General features: G+C 44.6%; 1 protein-coding gene across 2 annotated transcripts in view; it reads left to right on the top strand.

Annotated features, from left to right (window-relative positions):
• DRD1 (dopamine receptor D1) overlaps positions 1-19,872 on the top strand; it is a 43,143-nt gene extending 23,271 nt beyond the window's left edge. For both annotated transcript variants that reach the window (XM_083182000.1, XM_083182001.1), the window contains exon 3: positions 16,353-19,872. In XM_083182000.1, coding sequence (XP_083038126.1) covers positions 16,860-18,215 — 1,356 coding nt within the window. In that variant the 5' untranslated portion in view covers positions 16,353-16,859 and the 3' untranslated portion in view covers positions 18,216-19,872. The remainder of the gene's footprint in view (positions 1-16,352) is intronic.
• The last annotated feature ends 2,069 nt before the right edge of the window (positions 19,873-21,941 follow it).

The raw sequence follows: 21,941 nt of genomic DNA, 5'->3' as shown, positions 1-21,941 counted from the left end.
TCTAAGTTAGACAGAACCTGAAATATCTGACTGGGAATAGCAATTAACAGGCTTGGATGGGGACCACTGCTTTGAAGTCAGATATCTCCGGTTCCCAAGAGCTGGTTTTAAAAATTCTTGTACCCATGGAAATAGGGGACCCTCAGCTTTTAGCCTATACTGTAGACCATCTGTACAGTTAAATAATAATACTGTATTCCATACAGTCTCTAGTGTATGAAAAGACAAATTTTCAGGGCTGTCACCGCTCCCCCAGACTCTCATACTTACTTCAATGTGCTGCAGAGTGGGGGATTTTGGATTACATTTGGAAACTCCCTCTAAAAATCCTGCATTTGCCACTGACACCCACCCAAATTGAAATCTCTCTGAATGTGTTACATTTGCTCCACTTGCAGTGTACATGGTTTTGTCCATGTGAGAAAAAGCTGCTTTGGGAACCGGTCTGAATTAGGCCAATAGAGCCAGTATCATTAAGAACTATCTTCAGCATAAAGAATAACAAGAAGTCCTGGTAGTGATAATATGGTCCCCACAAAGCCCTGATCTCAACCTCATTAAGGGCAAAATGTACTAAGCCTTGAAAAGTGATAAAATGGATAGTGATAAACCACCAGCCAATCAGCTCCTACGTCTCATTTTTCAAACACAGCCTGTTACATGGCAGTTAAGAGCTGATTGGCTGGTGGTTTATCACTCATGAAGAGATAGAAGGATTCAAGCAAGTCTACATCCACACAAGTTCAGTTGTTAGTCCTCCAAGATGTTTGATACAACCTGCTTGTTGAGTTCCTTCAAAAACTGTGTGCATGTGTACCTAGATTAATTTTTATTTTATTTTTTAATGGCAAAGGGCGGTCCCACCAAATATTGATTCGATTTACAAATTCAGGGCCGGTGCTAGGGTGTTCGGTGTCCCCCTGCAAACTATAATTTTGCACCCCCCCCCCAACTCATAAATGGACGTGCGCCGAAGAGGTGTGGTGGAGAGAGGAATGTCGAGAGAGAGAGACTTAGGGCAGATAAAGATATAGAGAGTGGTAGAGAGAAATGTAAAGAGATGTGGATAGAGAGACTGAGAGATAGATGGAGGAAGAGAGAGAGACATGGAGAGAGACACATGGTGGATGAAAAGAGAGGGACATGGGGGAAAGGCAGACATACTGTGTCTACATATATATATATATATATATATATATATATATATATATATATGAGATAGAAGGGAGTTCAGAGTGCGCCTCAAATTACAATCACAAATAATACTTCAATGAGTTACAATAAAATGTTTTTAAAAAAACAACTTTTATTCAAAAGTGTCTTCTGCAAGATGTCGGTAGCCCAACGCGTTTCGTCAAAAACTTGACTTCCTCAGGGGCATTATAGCAGATTTGTACAGACAGATTTCACCAAGTCGCAGTCTCCGAGTGCCGCATGTTCTGTTGACTGTATACCACGCTCCTGACGGGAGCGATCAAGAGGGCACCGGAGCAAGGGAGTCCTTGGGGACACACAGAGTGCCGGAGTATTGTCTCCCTATATATATATATATATATATATATATATATATAGAGAGAGAGAGAGAGAGAGAACGAGAGAGAGAAAGAAACAAACATGGTAGAGAGAGACATGGAAAGAAAGAAAGAAAGAAAGAGACAGAGAGATGGGGGAGATAGAGAAAGAAAGAAAGAAAGAAAGAAAGAAAGAGAGACATGGAGAAAAGGGTGAGAGTTAGAAAGAAAAAAGAGAGAGCAGCAGAATGAGACTGGGCATAAGAGCTGACGCTCAGAGCTGTGAATTGCCCTGGCGAACAATTGCCTGGAGGAGGCCACGTGGACTCTCTAGCCAGGCTCGTGGGCCTTCACACACCTGTAAGCAGTGGCAACTGGTGGAATGCAAACTAAGGAGCTGCTTTTCATGTTACTGCTGCCTGTGATATAGGGGGTTATTCTAGTCCATTCTTTCTGACAAAATCCTTCTTAGATGGACAAAACCATGTGCACTGCGGGTGGGGCAGATGTAACTTGTGCAGAGAGAATTAGATTTGGGTGGGGTTTTTCTTCAAAGTGAGATCTATATTGCAGTGTAAAATCATGCAGTCAGTATTTTCCCTGCACAGAAACAAAATAACTCACCCAAATCTAATTCTCTCTGCACATGTTACATCTGCCCCCCTGCAGTGCACATGGTTTTGTCCATCTAAGAAGGATTTTGTCAGAAAGAATGAAATAGAATAAACCCCATAGTGACAAGCACAGGCTGTGGAAGCAGCCAAGCACAATCAGGGCCATCTTAGCAGAAGTGTAGGCCCCTGTGCAAAACAGTACTCTGGGGGCCCATACCCATATGCCCTCAGAGAGGGAGGAAGATTGTTAATGGTGGTGGCTTCTGTGACGCCCAACAGGTTGGAGGGAGTGTTCCTCTGTGAATGCATCCTCCAGCAAGGCAGGGGGAAGGTGCTCAGGGGTGCTATCCGTACCCTCAAAAATTAAGTATAGAGGCTAGATGTATGAGGATGCAACTGTAAGTATATGTGTTTATTTGTGTACAGTATGTGTATGTTTGTGATCCTTTATGGCTCTGAGTGCCCCTTTTGCATAATATACATGCACAAGCTGCGGCACTCGGAGATTAAAGACAGCTCCAGCAGCATGGTAACAGCTTAAACGGTCTTTAATTTCTGAGAGCAGCCGCTTGTGCATGTATGATGGAGCCGACTCAAGGGAACCTAGGAAGGCACTGGAGTCTTATTGTATAATTGGGAGTGCTACTCTCTGCTGTTTTTGGGTATATATATAATTCAGTTGTGCTTCCAAGGGTGAAAACAAAAAAATATATACGTCACTTGTCCCCGGATCTGAGGGGCGACTGCCGTATTCTCTGATGACCGATAAGGTGATTTAGTTATGTAGGTCTGGAAAAGTGGGGGAGAGAAACAGATGCCCAATAGTGTATAATAAGTGATATTGAGTTATTTAGAATAATAAGGATGTGCGTACCAAATTAATAATTTAAAGGGTATCTGTACTTGAGGTACTTCCTCTGTGGATGAGAAGAATATTGTAGTGTAGACTCCTGTGTTGTTTACTGGCTACTCATGGTTGGTGTCCAAAAAAGACAAAAATATACTATCACATATACTGTATATGTACAGTAAGTTTATAAAAGTACAATTAAGTAAAGACCATGGGTGACATTCTATGGGATGAGAGTTTTTCGCACGTCAGTTTTTCACCCATTATCGCACTTTTTTTAAATCGCATTTTTGCCTTGGATTCGCATATTTATTGAGGTGCGTATTCCGGCAAGAAAAGTGCGATTGAGTGCGATAATGGGCGAATTTTCGGCATGAAAATGTGCGATTTTTAGGCATGTAAATGTGCGAATTTGAGCTTATGTGCGATTTTGGGTTTGTATAAAAAAAAAAATTGCGTGGGGTCCCCCCTCCTGAGCATAACCAGCCCCGGGCTCATTGAGCCGGACCTGGTTCCAAAAATACGGGGGACAAAAAATCTGGGGTCCCCCGTATTTTGAAACCAGCACCGGGCTCCCAACAGCCCGCAGTGTCATGCCACAGCCAGGGGACACTTTTTAGCACCGTGACTGGTCAGCCTTGGACGGGGTACCTGGAGGAGTGGGGACCCCCCCAATAAAGGGGTCCCCCCCCCAGGCTTCACCCATCCAGGGCTGAAGCCCGGGGCTGTCACCGGTGTCCCTGGCCAGTGGACGCCGGCCTGATGGGGTTAAATCTTTCAATACTAACATTGCTTTATACAGGAGGACTACAAGTACCAGCAGACCTCCCCCGCAGGCTGGGACTTGGAGAACCACAAGTCCCAGCATGCGGGGCATTAATGGGCCCGCTGGGACTTGTAGTCCACCTGTAAAAAGAATGTTAAAAGAAAACACACACACAGAAAAGTAAAACTTTATTACATACACACACACACACATCTCACTTTTACACCCACATACTCACCGATCCAGGATCCAGCACTGGTCTCCCTTCTGCAGAGCCGGCAACCCCCGCACTGACAGCGGGGACAACCGGCTTTCTCCGATGCAGCTAACAGCTTCTGTCGCGTTGTCCCAGTGCAACAGAGGCTGAGAGCGTCTTCGGCCAATCAGGGCTGAGCTATGCGTCTCCATGGAGACGCATCGCCCAATCACGCTCTCAGCCTGTGTCGCGCTGGGACAGCGCGACAGAAGCTGTTAGCTCCATTGGAGAAAGACGGTTGTCCCCGCTGTCAGTGCGGGGGTAGCCGGCTCTGCAGAAGGGAGACCAGCGCTGGATCCTGGATCGGTAAGTATATTGGTGCAAAAGTGAGATGTGTGTGTGTATGTAATAAAGATTTACTTTTCTCTGTGTGTGTTTTCTTTTGACATTCTTTTTACAGGTGGACTACAAGTCCCAGCTGGCCCATTAAGGGGTGTGGCCACCTGACCAGAGAGGAGTGGCTAATAATCATAGGTGTGGGCGAGGGTCATGGGGTGGTGGCAATGGGAACACCCAGCGTTTCATGGCCATTTTCATGAAAATGCTGGGCATTCCCCTGGAAATTTGCAGGTGGGTACCAGGGGTGGGCAGCTGACATCAATGGATGTCAGCTGCTTACCCTCTTTCCGCAGAGGGAGCAGCAGATCTAAGACACCAGAGATTGTCTTAGATCTGCAAGCGCTAGAGAAATCATTCGATGGTCAGCAACAATCGAATGATTTCTGCCCCGCACGCAAGCTGCGAATGGATGTTTATGCAAAACATCAATTTGCATGCATGCAGGTGAAATCTGCATGCGGGCAGCGTTTACATGACAGCTTTGCAGGTCAATCATAATGAGGGCCCTGCTGTGATAGCAACATGGGTTTTGTACTTGATCACATTGCATGTGTTTTGAACATGATTCAATGTAGTGTAGCACATACTTTTTGTGCTGTGCATTGTGATGTGTGCAGGAGCAAGCATCACACCTGTTAAAATGTACCATATATGGGCACCTTAAGTAAAGGTAAAACAATCTTAGGGCCTTAAGGGCCCTACATACGCAGAGATTTGTGTCAGAGATTCATAGCGGGAGATTCAGCAAGAGAGATTTCACTCTCTCAGATAATGAGCCACATACAGAGAGATTTGTGTCAGAGATTCATAATGGGAGATTCAGCATGGGAGATTTCAAATCTGTTACAACTGTCACAGAAAGTGACGTAAAAAACTGCACTTCATCACAAAAATAATGTTACATGGTATAGACATCTACCACATAAATAATGTATTCTTTAATATTAATAATAAAAATAACCCAGTGCAACTCTGCGCTGTCATGCATTCATCTGCTTCTAGTCCTCACATTGCGGGAACTTCTAATTCCCCATCATCCGTTGCATTCAGCTGGGAATGACACTTTCCGATCACTTCCCTGTATAACATGTTGCTCCCTGCACATACCCTAATATAATGCGTTGTCCCACACACCCCTATATAACGCGTTGCTCCCTACACTTACCCTAATATAATGCGCTGTCCCGCACACATCCCTATATAAAGCACTCATTCCCATCCCATCCTATAACCAATTATGCCAAAACTTCATATACAGTTCTCCTATACAGCACCAGAGTACAGAGGTCTATGCTATAGCTCCACTGGGAAACTTCTTCTGCTGCCCATTATTTTGATCCCACCAGATATTAATTAGCATGCACTGGATATGCATATTATTCCCAGCATATGTCTGTGTAGCATGCAGGTGTTTGTGATGGTTGTGCATACTGGTACTTGGCATGTATAATGTTGCATTGGAGCAGCAGCCTGTGCTGTAGACCGGTAATATGTATTATTGCTACTGTGCATTGCACTCAGGAGACTGCTATTTGGATGCTGCTGACTAGGGACAGACAGGGGTGCCGAGAGAGGGGGGGAGCAGGTACAATTTACCCGGGCCCGGGCCTGTCAGGGGGGCCCTGGTCTGGACACACAGGGTTTTTTTTATTTGGTGGCAAGTACCCCCAACATGACCCATTCCATTAGGTACAAAATGCTCTGTTCCTGGACTTCCCTGCCAGTGGCAGTTACAGAGGTTGGACTCCAGCACAGTCCAAAATTCAAAGAGGGGCAGTCACATCAACTGCCAGTGAGTCCAGGACAGTGATGCTTGGGGTGGCAGTATATATGACCCCCCCTTTTTGAATATTGGACTGTGCTGCAGGCTTACATCTGTAACTGCCACTGGCAGGGAAGTCCAGGAACAGAGCATTTTGTAACTAATGGAATGGGCCATGTTGGAGGGTATGTGTAAATCCTTTGCAAAGAGCATGTAACCCCTGGCAGAGCATGTTAACCCCTGGCAGAGCATGTAAATCAGGGCAGACAGGTTAATCCCTGGCAGAGAATGTTAACCCCTGGCAGAGCATGTTAACCCCTTAATATGCAATGAGCATTACGGTGTGTGGCATAACGTGTAATGAGCATTATGGCATGTGGTATAATATGTAATGGGTGTGTGACATGTGTAATAGGCATTACAGTGTAAATTGTTGTACGTGTATCCACCTTGGAAGCAGTGGCGTAACAACAGGTCCGTAGATTGTGCGGGAGCTCCGTCCGTGGGGGCCCCAGGAAGTTGTTGTACCGGGGCCCAGGATTTCTCTTGGCGGCCCTGGGGACAGAGGAATATGGCATGCATAATTATGACTGGTTTATGTCTGCTGAGAACAACACTGGGGAAACTGGAGAAGGCTGTATGTCCCTTTAAAAAATAAAAATAAAAAAAAAATTAGAATTTGATATAATAACATTGTGATCCATTGTACTAGAAGGATTGTTTGCCATTCACAAAAGGAATGGGGAAATTGTCACTGATGTCTATTACTTACCAAGTCCGGGGTCCAGCATTGCGTCCTCTCAGTCCTGCAGCGGGTCTTCTTGGTGACGTTATCAGTGGGTCTTTTCAGAAGCACCGGCAGCTGGGCCTCTCGGTGGCAGCGGCGGTCTTCTCGGCAGCTGCGGTGGCGGTGGTGGCGGCAGCAGTCTTTTCGGAGGCAGCGGGGCTTCAATGACAATCGCTCAGAGGGCCCTGCTCATCCCGCACCACACATGCGGGAGATGAGCAGGAGCTTCTGAGCACCTGTCACTGCATTATCCGGGGTGGCCATTCTGAATCTTGGGCAGATTCAGAACGTCGGTGATGCGCATTTAAATCGCTACGTGGTCTACACACATAGGGGGTTATTCTAGTTCACTCGTTCTGACAAAATCCTTCTTAGATGGACAAAACCATGTGGGGCAGATGTAACTTGTGCAGAGAGAATTAGATTTGGGTGGGGTTTTACTTTGAAGTGAGATCTATATTGCAGTGTAAAAATAAAGCAGTCAGTATTAACCCTGCACAGAACCAAAATAACTCATCCAAATCTAATTCTCTGTGCACATGTTACATCTGCCCCCCCTGCAGTGCACATGGTTTTGTCAGTCTAAGAAGGATTTTGTCAGAAAGAGTGAACTACAATAAGGCCCTCAGCAGTGGCGTAGCTACGTTTTGGGGCGCCCCCCTGCCGTTAGAGGGGGGGTGCCCCCCCTCGCCGTTAGGGGGGGCGCCCCCCCCCCTCGCCGCCGCCCCGCCAAGCACCCCTACCCCCCTGCCCTGCCGCCTCACCGCCTATGCAAACCCCCCCAATCCCCCACAGCCTTACCTATCGCGCTGGTCCCGGCGGCTCCTTTCTTCTGCTGAGGACCACCACAAAATGGCCGCCCCCATACAGCAGACAGTTTCAGAGAACTGTGTGCTATATGGGGGCTGCCATTTTGTGGTGGTCCTCAGCAGAAGAACGGAGCCGCCGGGACCAGCGATATTAGTAAGTCTGCAGGGGATTGGGGGGGGGGGGTTTAACTATAGCACCACAGCCCCCGGCGCCCCCACATGCACAGCGCCCCCCACGGTGGCGGGGGCTGCGGTGCTATAGTTACGCCGCTGGCCCTCAGTGATTTACATGCATTGTCAGGGATTTTCTGAGTGATTTGTTAAAATCTCTCAGAAAATGCCTGAAAATTGTGTTATGTGTGGGGCCCATTACACACAGAGATTTGTGCAAGAGATTTATAACAGGAGATTCAGCATGAGAGATTTCCCTTAAACTGAGTCTCTCAGATAATGAGCCCACACACGGAGAGATTTGTGCCAGAGATTCATAACAGGAGATTCAGCATGAGAGATTTCAAATCTATAGGGGCCTACATGCAGAGCGACATTCAGCCACTTTCTGAGCGACTTTACATAATCGCATGCGATAGGCATGCGCGGCCCCACGGGACTATGATCTATAACAGACCTGCTTCTTATTATCGCTCAGGAGGCCCACATATCTCTGCGTGTGGAGGCCTTCTGAGTGTTCATCCACCCAGAGCCCCCATGGCACCACCCCCGATGCCGCCCCTGGATGCCGAAGCCGGCTCCTACCTGCAGGTGAGCGCACGGGGGGGGGAGCGGGAGCAGCGTGGAGAGCACCACAAGTACCGCCCATCACTGAAAGAACTCTGCCTCGGCGCTCCAGCGGCTGAGTGAATGCTGCAAGGAAAGGAGCAAGGGCAGTGATGGTGCAGCGCTGTGTATGTGCTGGGGTACAGCGCTGGGTATGTGCTGGGGGCAGCGCTGGGTATGTGCCGGGCTCAGTGCTGGGCTCAGCGCTGGCTAGGTATGTGCTGGGCTCAGTGCTGGTTATGTGCTGGGCTCAGCGTTGGTTATGTGCTGGGCTCATTACTGGCTGGGTATGTATTGGGCACATTGCTGGATCTGTGGCTGCAGTGTAGGGTCTGTGCTGTGTTTGGTGCAGGGCTTAGTATGCAGTGCAGGGCATAGCATGGGTGAATTGCGGGACATAGTATTTGATGGATGCAATGCAGGGTGTTTTTATTTGTTCTAAACCATTTTCTAGACATGTATTAACAAAGCTCCTCTAATGCTTTATATGATTGTTTTACAATGGAAAATGACTTTCATATTCTTGGCCCCGAATTTAACCTTCTCTATGTTGCACATATATTTATTTTCAATTTTAATCATAGAAAGATCAGCTGATCAGTGAAGTTGCACAACTTAGTTTGTGTGATCTGAAATATTTATCTAGAAATAAATGAAGCATGTATGTTGACCAAGCATAAGTTAACACAGCCATCGTTGAGATAGTATAGTAAATAAAACAAGAGATAGAGGCAGCGAGACAGATATCAGACACGTTTTGAGACAGGGTTGAATACTATACTCACCATCCTATATAATAAAAGGCTAACGCTGCACCTCACCTTTATGGGGGGGGGGGGGGATTCAGGTGTTTTAGCAACAGTAGCCACTAGATGGCCCCCAATAGAGCAAGTGAAGTGTTGCCTCGTCCGTGTATTCACAGTTGCCGGCACTGGCATTGCTGTTATGTTGTGGTAAGGGAAAGGGGGAGAAGGGGAAATCAGTGCACAGGTCAGTATCGTACAGTGATGTCAATTGATATTAGTCATCCACAATTCCTAATGTGTATGATGAGATGTGTTCTCATCCGTAGTAATTGTCGTGGAGGTGCACCCTAGAGAGTAAAATATGTAGGCAAAAAAAGAAGAAAGCACTCTCTTTTTTTAAGAGGCATTCTTATGAAAGAAAGACATTTCTTAAAGAAATATGTATGATATGTGTAGTATATAGCAAACACATATCTGTGTCCAAAGTATGGCTAATCTGTGTTTTGTATGAAGGACAACATGTATTTAATACTTAACTTTTAATATTATTTTCATTAAAATACATATGGACAGTAAGAGGACACACACAACAAACAACATAAACACAAAGTAATACAAGTATTTGTATTCAAGTATTGCTGTTATGTTGTTCAATTATTTTGACAGGTTGGTTACTTGTAGGGATGCCAATCCCGGGGCATTTTTTCAATCCTGTAATTCGGGATTGCAAAATGCCCAATCCCGGGATTTCCGGGATCCCTGGATTCCCGGGATCCCTGGATTGGCTTCCCTAATGCAAAAACCCGCCCCAGCCACCCGCATATTTACTTACAGGTGCGGTGCAGCCGGGTGGATGCAGCCTGGGTGGGTGGATGGCATGATAGGCGGGTGATGGTACGGGGGTCAGCCTCGGTGGGTGGACGGTCTCGGAGGCGGCGGGAGGTCAGCGCATCAGGCTGTTGTGTGAGCCACACTGCCTGGGATGGGAGAAGCCAGGCAGCATCTGAGCACTAGCTCAGCCGCTGCCCGGCATTAGACTGCGCATGCGCAGTCTAATCCCGAAATCCCGGGATTGGAAACTCCAATCCCGGGATTGAAATCCCAGCGTTTTAGGGGCCAAATCCCGGGATCCCGCCGATCCCGATCCCGGGATTGGCCACCCTAGTTACTTGTTTGTAATATAGAACAACTGGAAAGATTTTGCGGCTCATTTAATAATGAGTGATATTCTTTGAATCACGTATTACTTATGAGAAATGGTGCTCCAGCCGATAAGCTCTTGTCATGTGTTTGAAAAATAACAGGAGCTGATTGGGTGGAGCACCACTTAACATACGCAACGAGTGATAACAAGAATATCACTGGTTGATAAATCTGCCCCTTAATGTTGTAAATTTGCATTCAACAGGATCAGCACAATGCAAGGTTAGAGAAGGTTATTGTGGATCAATAGATCAAATTATTTTTATTGGGAGTGATGATTTCTAAGCCATGTACTGATAAACATGTGATAAGCAATTGTCAGTATGAAAGCATAAAAAACTGCCTTTTTATTGGAACCAGTACTGAACTTTTATATAAGATTTAAAGTTAAATAACAGTTAAAATAAAGTAATGCTGCTTTCCCACTGCCAAGCCGTTTAAAGAACTGGTATTTTTAAACGGTATTTAAAACGATATTAGCTTTCACATTGCAGTAGATTACCGTTTTAAATACCGTTTAAGTACCATTCACATCGCAGTAAACCGTTTAATCCCCTCGTGTCCCCTGGTACCTGTCCTGCCCCCCCTCCCCCCGTACCTGCCAGCTGGTACCCTCGCTCCCCCCCCTGCCCTGGTACCTGGTAGCCCGCCCCTGCCCTGGTACCTTGCTCCTCCCCCCTCCCCTTGTACGGTACCTTGCAGCTGGTACCTTGCATCCGGGCAGCATGGTAGGCAGCGGGCATTCAAGGGCTCCTAGTCGGCAGGTCCCAGACTGATTGCTGAAAGCATCATGCAGGAGGAGGCTGGTGCACAGACAGCGGGGGCACTGGGGATCCGGGCAGCGCGGTCCGTGCCCAGGAGGAGGAGCGGAGGAAGGTCCATTAGGAGATTGTCATTTCATCGGCGGGGGTCCCTGCCGCGAATGGAAAATAGCGGAGCCCGAAAATTACATATGCACATATCTAATGAGCCACTAATTAAATATGCACATATTTAATGAACGGCTCCGCTATTTCCCATTCGCAGCAGGGACCCCCGCCAATGAAATGACAATCTTCTAATGGACCTTCCTCCGCTTCCTCCTCCTGAGCACAGACCGTGCTGCCCGGATCCCCAGTGCTGTCTGTGCACCAGCCTCCTCCTGCATGATGCTTTCAGCAATCAGTCTGGGACCTGCCGACTAGGAGCCCTTGAATGCCCACTGCCACCATGCTGACCAGCTGCCTGGATGCAAGGTACCAGCTGCAAGGTACCAGGGAGGGGGGGGGAGCAAGGTACCAGGGCATGGGGGGTACCAGGGCAGGGAGGGGAAGCGAGGGTACCAGCTGGCAGGTACAGGGGGCAGAACAGGTACCAGGGGAGAGGGAAGACTAGTGTAGGATCTTAAATACCGTTTCAGAGCCATTCTCACTGCATAAAAAATGGCTCTGAAACGTGTAGGACTCTGCTTTGAAAACGGGTTGAAATACCGGTTAACTTTAACCAGTAAATCAACTCTGGCGTTTTCCCACTGCAGCCTTAAACCTTTAGAAAGGGGAAAAACGGCAATATACCGTTTAAGACCTGCAGTGAGAAAGAGGCATACGTTTTCTTGTTATCATTATTATTATTATTACAGTCTCTTTTTAGTGTTATGTTTGCCATCAGTATTGATTGTTCTACGAATTTGGTGCCACCCGAACAGTTGGTGTCACCGAGCAGTGTTTTATACCTGTGATGGGTGGCATTTTAATCCAAACTCTTCCAGGGGAGCCTGGGGAGCGCTTGGAGAGCTAGGTCAAGCCTTCAGTATGATGATTGGGAGCATGATACTTAAGGTGACCATACATCAGAAAGACATTGCACCCAATCATAAAATCTCAATGGATTGTAACATGGAGTGTATGCAGATTGTGTGCACATCGTGTGCACACAATCATACAATGCTGACCCTGGGAGATTGGAGGATTGGTCCTCTTATCTGATGTGCTGCACGTGAGTGAGATCAATTGGGATTGGGAGCAGATTGCATGTGCTTTTAAGCACATGCAATTTGTCTTTAGAGGGCTCATACATTCAGAGTCATGTGACACTCCCTTCCTGACTAGCAGAGAAGAGAGGTGCAGCTTCCAGCAGCCTGTGGCAGTGAAGATGCTGGGAGCCACAGAAACTTCCAGTGGCACGTGGGCGGATGGCTGAAAAGAGTGGTGGATGTACTTTTGCACAATTCTGTCACTACTCTGAAAACAGTTTTCAGAGGATTGCTGCATTCGCGCTATTTAATAATGGCATAACACGTCAGCAGATTGGTAGTTGTGGAAACCTGTAAATAAAAAAAAATTTAAAAAAAGGATTTTTGGTACTCCTATCCTTTTGATCCTAGTAGGCCAGCCCCCTATTTAAACGAAGCTTCAATCATACAATCATGCAGCAGATGGATTGTATGATGGATTGTATGACAGATTGTGAGTACATTGTGTGTCCAAAAACCTCCAAGGATTGCCGGGGAGTTGAAGGGAAATTGGACACAATCATGATTGTTAAGGCCCCCATACACTATGCGATTTTCGTCCGATTTCACCCGATATCAGCAATTTGGGCCGATAAATCGGGTGAAATCGGCCGAAAATCGCATGTGTTTGACATCTGATCTGACCTGATGCGCGGTCCCGTGCGCATCGGATCTGATCAGGGCGTCGGACCTGCTGAACATAAGATATATCGGCATCTGACCCATCATGGGCACATCGTGGGTGCTTTTGCACCCATGATGCATCAGATCCGATATATCTATATGTTTGGACCCGTTTGGACCCTCCTCCCACCCCCCCGCAGCACGTGTACGTCACCGGAAGCCGCTGCATCGTCCTGGCTGTCAGGCTGTCACAAAAGTGAGCACTGAGCGGTAAAAGAAACAGTGCTCCGTCGCCTCTGGGCTGAGCTCCGGCAGTGTACGGCAGCTGATTGCCTGCACGGCTCTCTGTAGACTCCAGTGTTATAAGAATGTAACACAGGAGTCCACAGAGAGCCGCACAGACACCGTACGCTGCTGGAGCTCAGCCCGGAGGTGACAGAGCACTACTTGTTGTTCATTCCCAACAATCCTATCCGTGGTACACTCCCCCAGACCAGCACTATTTATCATACCCACCGCACCACACACTGCCCCGTTAATCATCAGCAGTGCACAGTCACTCTCTTGACTTATTTCAGCACGCGTGTCAACTAACTCCTTTCAATCCTCTCCACATCGCCCTTTTCACCTTAGCAGTCCACCTCCCCAAGCAGGGGGACACATTTATTACTAGACATACTCACAGACCTCTCTAGAGAGGACACTATCAGATGCACAAACATTCTGCACTCACCCTCCCCGGACACACACTATAGTCTTCAACACAAACTAATCAATTTATGACTCTCCTCCCGACAAACATTTTTTGGCATATACTTGCAGTATATTATAAATTTCTAGGTTTCTCCACAATACACACCTCCAGTTAGTACATTAAGCCTCCACAGGTACACTCTTTTCACAGTAGGAACACACAGCATCACAGGTTTCGCCCTACCTCTATGACCACCTAACAGGTTAACATATATAAGAACAAAAATCAATGTTCCAAGTACTAATCCACACAATACAGCCTTCCTTAACTTAATACTCATTATATGATGAACTCTCCCATAGATCTCACAAGCGTTATTTCCATATAAATGGACACGCTCCTCCTCTCCCGCAGAACAGGCACATAGAATATATGTGTACACACACACACACACACACACACACACACACATATGTGCTTTCTTTTATGAAAAATACCTTTCCAACAATCATTGACCCATTTTTAAGCAATCACTCTGTGATTACAGAGATCCTTTCCCCACTCCCAGCCTCATTTGGTCTTCCCAGCAACATTGTATTGTTAAAACTGTAACTAGTCCTGAAACCAATTTATACTGTCAATTAACAATATATGTACCCCAGCTACATTACTGGGGGGTGGGGGGCTACAGTTTAGGAGCAGCCCTGCTGGGGCAGTGGGGGTGGGGGGCTACACTGACAACTAGAAATAATTACATTATTAAAAATATTACGAAATCAATATTATTAATATAATATTAAAATAAAAACTATAAAAAAAAAAAATAGAAACCGGCTCCAGGTCTCCTGGCACAGGGGACGTGGGCTCATAGAGACAGCCTAGGATCAGGGACTCTGCTGACGGCTCAGGGCCGCTGACACTGTGCGTCAGATAAATCACATGTGATTTATCTGACGCAAATTGGATGTATAAAACGGCACATCAAGTGTCAAATTGCATGTAGGTCTCCTGGGAAGCTGCCGGGGAAGTTCAAGGGAAATCAGATGCAATTTACAGGTCAGATAAATCTTACTAGTGTATGGGGGCCTTTAAGGTAGCCATACATCTGAAAGACCGGTTATCATGATTGTGTCCCATTTCCCTTCAACTCCCCGGCAGTCCTTGGTGGTTCTTGGACACACAATGTACTCAGAATTTGTCATACAACCCATCATACAATCCATCTGCTCCATGATTGTATGATTGAAGCTTCATTTAAATAGGAGGCTGGCCTACTAGGATCAAAAGGATAGGAGTACCAAACATCCATTTTTTTTTTTATTTACAGGTTGCCAGCCCTTACCAATCTGCTCATATCTGCTGTGTTATGCCAATATTAAATAGCCCGAATGCAGTAATCCTCTGAAAACTGTTTTCAGAGTAGTGAAAAAATTGTGCAAAAGGACATCCACCGCTCTCTTCAGCCTCCCGCCCATCTGCCGCTTGGAAACTTCTGCGGCTCCCAGTATCTTCACTGACACAGGCCGCCCGGAAGCTGCACCTCTCTTCCCTGCCAGTCATGTGACATGACTCTGGTTGTATGAGCCATCTAAAGACAGATTGCATGTGCTTAAAAGCACATGCAATCTGCTCTCAATCACAATTGATCTGACGTGCAGCACATCAGATAAGAGGACCAATCCTCCAATCTCCCGGGGCCGGGAGATTGTGTGATTGTATGGTTGTGTACATACGATCTGCACACAATCTGCATACAATCCATCTTACAATCAATTGAGATTGTATGATTGGGTGCAATGTCTTTCTGATGTATGCACAGAATTGCTTCCAGTTGGAAGCTATTGCTGTCATCACGCCATGTACTGGCAGCCCAAGAGGGGGAGGAGTTTCCAGCTCTGTGTATGATGAGCAGTAGCAGCTTACAATAGTTGAAATCTACTACATGCTAAACTCCTCCCCACAGGGTTGGGCTGTTGCTGTGTCTGCCCTGCTGCTTCATGGAGCCTGGTGAGAGGAGGTCACCAGCATGTCAGAGACACAGACAGTCAGCACCAGAGCTCCGGAGGTAGTAGGGTTACCAGCGGGGGGGGGGGGGGGGGGGGGGGGAAGGAGCTCCGGAGCTCTGGCGCTGTCTGTCTGTGTCTCTGGTGTTGTAATTTTAACTGTAGGAGGCCTGCAGCCCTATAGCAGGAGCCGTCACTGGTTATAGGTCTATATAATACAGCCAAAATAAAGCTTTGTCGAATCTTCTATGTCTGCCACACAAGGGTAAGTTCAGCAGGTTAGAAGAAAAGGGAGATACAAGATTTTTATGTAATGAGGGAAAAGCAAGATACAGTACACAGGTCACCATTCAACAAAAACACTTATGTAAGGAAAATATTCTCACACTTTGATCATTGTTATGTTCATGCATTTCCAAATACAGCCGTAAGACGTGAGCTCTGAAATAACATTTCTTGTCACGTTGTTTTAATGGCAATAAAAGCCACATTATAGCACTTAAGAATTTTCCTAGGAAGAAAAAATTGGAACTTGAGAATAGTGTAGGAAGGATGGTTATGAAAAATGAAAAATAAACATTTTTTTAAAAAAAGTAATACAATTTACTTTCTTCTCAACAGCCTGGTGAAAAGATCTTTCTGTAAAGCGACCAGAATAAGTGTGAAAATGATAAGCAAGATGGAATGATGACCACATTAAAGCACTGATCTGCATACCAAGATGTCCTGAGGCTGCCCAAGACTGAAAAATAATTCACAACATACGAAGATATAGTGAATAGAAAGAGGCAGTTAAAATAATGCCAAGTAACCAAGATCAATAACCTATTTGCCACTGCTGTGACAAGCGCTTACTCCTTTGGATACCGCACATGTCAATAATTTAGCAGAAAATGATATACCTATAGTCGTTGATTTATTGACGATGTCTTGCTGCTAGTGATGGCTGTATATTGTCACTGGATTGTTTGGAAGTCTTGTTTTAAATGATAAATGGTTCCTCCTGGGGTTCCTTTCACATGCTTTGGGAAACTCAAATCAGCAGATAAGATGGGAACTTGAAAGAACACTGCTAGAGCAACTGGAGATTGCTGTGACTTATAAAATGATATTCTTCTACAAGGCAATATGACTTTAAACATGACCATTATGGATGGAGAAATGCTACTTGCAGAAAAGGATTCATCTTTTCGCATCCTCACAGGCTGTTTCCTTTCAGTTCTAATACTTTCAACTCTCTTAGGAAACACTTTGGTCTGCGCAGCTGTAATCAGATTTCGCCACCTGAGGTCAAAGGTCACAAACTTTTTTGTGATCTCCCTAGCTGTGTCTGACCTTTTAGTAGCAATGCTGGTCATGCCTTGGAAAGCTATTGCAGAGATTGCTGGCTTCTGGCCGTTTGGTTCATTCTGCAATATATGGGTTGCTTTTGATATAATGTGTTCAACGGCGTCAATCTTGAACCTTTGTGTCATCAGCGTTGATAGGTACTGGGCCATTTCCAGCCCATTTAGATATGAAAGGAAAATGACCCCGAAAGTAGCCTTCATAATGATAAGTGTTGCATGGACCTTATCAGTCCTGATATCTTTCATTCCTGTGCAACTTAACTGGCATAAAGCAAAAACAACCAGTTTTTTTGACCTAAACATTACCTTGCAAGGAAACGTGATGGACAACTGTGACTCCAGCCTAAACAGGACATATGCAATTTCTTCATCACTGATTAGTTTCTATATACCAGTGGCCATTATGATTGTAACTTACACAAGGATATACAGGATAGCAGCTAAACAAATAAGGCGCATCTCAGCTCTGGAAAGGGCAGCTGTGCATGCCAAAAACTGCCAAAGCAGCACAGGTGAGAGAGGGAGCATTGATTGCCAGCAACCGGAAAGCTCTTTGAAGACCTCATTTAAAAGAGAAACTAAAGTGTTGAAGACATTGTCAGTGATAATGGGAGTTTTCGTATGCTGTTGGTTGCCCTTTTTCATATTGAACTGTATGGTGCCATTTTGCGATCCGAGTGTTCCGGCAAGTAACGCGGAACCGTTCTGCATCAGTTCAACCACATTTGACATTTTTGTGTGGTTTGGGTGGGCAAATTCTTCACTGAATCCCATCATATATGCTTTCAATGCTGATTTCCGCAAGGCTTTCTCAACGCTACTAGGCTGCTACAAACTCTGCCCTACATCGAACAATATAATTGAAACAGTAAGCATAAATAATAATGGGGCAGTGATCTATTCATGTCACCAGGAGCCCAAAGGTTCAATTCCAAATGAGTGTAATTTAGTTTACCTAATCCCACATGCTATTATCTGCCCTGAAGAGGAGGTCTTAAAAAAAGAAGAGGAAAGTGGTTTCTCTAAAAGTTTGGACAAGATATCTCCTGCATTCTCTGGAATTCTAGATTACGATGCAGAAGTCTCGCTAGAAAAGATAAATCCTATCACGCAAAATGGGCAGCCAAAAACCTAGAACTGATGGCGTCAAGCTATAAGACCATTACACCATGAAGGATGACTTCTACTTGGACATGATTTCAGATCCTTATTAGATAAGGTGTCTGACCGATAAATGGATTTCTAAAAAGGAATTCCAATGTATTTTGTATAAGTGTTTATTTTTGTGATGTTAACAGGGAAATAAGCTTATAAATATAAGACCATTTCATAGATGGTGCATACAGTACATACTGTATTATTGAGAATGTGTTTTTATTTATTGTGTAGACATTTGACAAAAACAAAAGTCTTTCACTAAAAATATACAGGAGTCAGAACAGTATGCAAAAGTTGTGGCTTGTAAACAGGCGAACTGCTAGGAAGGAACACTAAACGCTGGCAGATGGATCAGTAGACAAGGGTATAGTGACATACTGTATTATCAATATTATAATATTTAAGGCAGTTGATTTGCAATTGATTGTATATGAAAAACCCCCAGCAATTTATTTGATTTGTAGCAAAGCGCTTAGGGGGTCTATGTACTAAGCATTGGTTAAAGATAAAATAGACAGAGATAATGTACCAGCCAATCAGCTCCTACCTGCCATGTTATAGGCTTTGTTTGAAAATTACCGTTAGGTGCTGGTTGGATGGTGATTTTTCTCCGTCCACATGCACCAAAAATAAACTCATTTCAGGTGGAAAAAAATATCCAGATCTGTTTCGTTAGGTCTTCAGTTTCTTTTTTTCTTTTTCATGGTTTTAGAGATTGCTAGTTATCAACATAATTTATTTAATCTATATGTGTGCTACAAGCAAATTTATTAAGTATGTTTTGCAATACCTATATAATTAGTTTATTGAAATTTTATAGAATTTAATTCATTATTTTTAACATTTGATATTTATCAATTATCATTTTTAATCTTAGAGATAATGTACAGTTTGCAACACTTTTACCCTTAATAATTTGGTTATTTTACTATTTCAGTTTCTTTAAAATGCATGTAAACCCAAATACACTGATGGTAGCAATTCTGTGATTGCAGCCCATTGGTTCATTAGGAAACAGTGCCTTGTACAATTTAAAGAGGCCTCAATAAGTAATTGAGGGGTCTATTTAATAAATAAACATTGGAAGGACATAAAGTGCATGGAGACAAAATGCCAACCAAATATTAAAGGCTTTTCAGACACAGTCTGTAACATGGCATCCACTTTATTTGCATCTTAAGGTGGCCATACAAGACCGGGATGTATAACAGCAGTGTTTGGCCAGCCAATCCCCCGTGAAGACCTTCCCAGGAGGCAGAATTGCATGCGATATATTGTATATGGTTCTTTCACATGTGATGTATCGCATGCGACCCCTGTTCCCCGCCGCCAGGAGAGGGGTCCGAGGTTGGAGGTCGGACCTGGACCTCCGACTCAGGAGGGGACATCAAAAGCATCTGATTTGGGCCAATTTCTCAGGTGAAATCAGACCAAATTGCTGTAGTGTATGGGGGGACTTAAAGGTGCCCGTACACTTATACGATTTGGGCACTTTTCCCCGATTCTAATGCATTGGGATGAGAAATCCAGTGAAAAGTGTCAAATCATATGTTCCTACAATACACAAGATTCACTGACAGTTCTCCAAGCGCTCCTTTCATGTATCTCTTTCACATGGACCACTGTGGATTACTCGTGTGACATGAAAAGAGAAAAAAAGGCAATATAGTGTAACACCTTCAAATATGAGCAAATCGATGTAGATATTGCTTTAAGATGGGAACCGTACCCTCTTTAATTGTCCACACACTGGTAGACAATAATCGCTTTTTGTCTACCAGTGTGTGGACAATTAAAGAGGGTACGGTTCCCATCTTAAAGCAATATCTACATCGATTTGCTCATATTTGAAGGTGTTACACTATATTGCCTTTTTTTCTCTTTTCATGTCCCACAAGTAATCCACAGTGGTCCATGTGAAAGAGATACATGAAAGGAGCGCTTGGAGAACTGTCAGTGAATCTTGTGTATTGTCGGTCTATGTTTGGTGCATTTTGGTGAAGCACCCACTGTACAAGTTAAGCTGCTCTGCAGCGCAGAATTTTTCCCATAAAACCCTTTTGTGCATGTACTAAATCATATGTTCCTAACCTCTGATTCTGACCCGATGTGCGGTTCCGTGCAGATATCGCACTCGTGATCCAAGCAAGGGCTGCGAGATTTGACAAATCTTTAGTGCAGCCCTTACTTGGATCGCATACGATACATCATTAGCACAAGAATCACATATGACGTATCCTATGTAATCCTGCCACCGGGAGCCCGTCGGCTTCCCGGTGGCAGTTGCCTCTCTGGCATGCGACACCTCACACAAATGTACCGAGGCTTAGTAAATAGACCCCCAAAAGTTTCTCAGTTACATTACCGGCTTCTTATGAATTTATAGGCATGATTCTCATGACTATTTGGCCCCTTATTTGTAGGCCACAGGTTCTTTTTAAGTTATATGCTTCTTATAATCGTAGTTGCATCTTGAAGACACTATTTTGCCCTTTTTTTAATTTAAAAAAAATACACAAGACCAAAAAATAATAATTTTCCTTTGACCTAATTATTCTCGCTAGACAAATTACTGCCAAACTTTTGGACTCTTTCCTGACTCTTGCCATAATACATCAAGAAAACTAACTGTAGAAACAATAAAATGTCCAATTAATGACTAGGTTGTGACATGATTAACATGATGGATTGTGTAAAGTATTACGTAAATGCCTTTATAATTTCCTGTTTGCGGAATAACTGAGCCTTATTTTAAGAGTGGGTATTTTTTTAATGATCACAGAAAGATTACTGTACGCATATACTAATATTATTTATTCTGTTAAAGTAATATTTTTGAGAGATAAATTGAAATTCTATATAAAGATGTACCATTATTTAGCTTATTTTAAACTACTCAGTTTGTTACCATTGTCTAATGTTCCAGTTTTGCCTACAGTACGGTACATTTGATATTTAATAGGTAAGAAATCATTTGTTCAATTAGTCCAGCTGTATTTCTTTGACCTGTGGCTCCTCTCTCTGAACTATACTACATCAAAGTATATACAGTATATTTATAAATGGTGACTCATTACTGGAAATCAATGGGACACATGTAGATAATTCCTTGTAATACTAATTGGTAACTGTGTGCAGCACTGTTAGGAACTGACAATACTGAAACAACAGTTATTTGCAGTTATCTGATGCTTGCTGAGCCACTTGATTTCAGTAATATTCCAGCCTTTATTACTTATGGAGCCCACACACGCACCGATGCCGGCGGTGCGATGCTATGCGATGGGGTGCGCGCTCCCGTGGCACCTCATCGCACAGTACAAAAAGTATGTGCTGCACATACTTTTTGTACTAGCTTTTTATAGCATAGCATCGCATCGCATGCATATCGCATGCACAAGGCATACGATGCAATGCTATGTGTGCTAGTTAAGCCCACAACGCACGCCGGGATTGGTGCGTGTGTGGGCTCCTTAACAGTATAAGGAACTTACCTACCCATGTGCCCAGCCCATGAGTCCCTACATAACAATAATATCACAAATCATGACATACTGCTTAGAAAATATAATTCAAGCACATATAAACCAGGGCCATCTTAACATATAGGCACACAGGGAAGCTGCCCAGAGCCCCACGATTCCAGTACCTATCGATCAAGTGCAGGCTGGTTCAAGGGGCATGGTGTCCACTGAGTTGGTAT

The sequence above is a fragment of the Crinia signifera genome, chromosome 4 (genome assembly GCF_055691185.1).
Source record: "Crinia signifera chromosome 4, ASM5569118v1, whole genome shotgun sequence".
Taxonomy (NCBI): Eukaryota; Metazoa; Chordata; class Amphibia; order Anura; family Myobatrachidae; genus Crinia; species Crinia signifera.
Note: the sequence above shows the minus strand (reverse complement) of the source record. Positions and strands in the feature narration are given on the sequence as shown.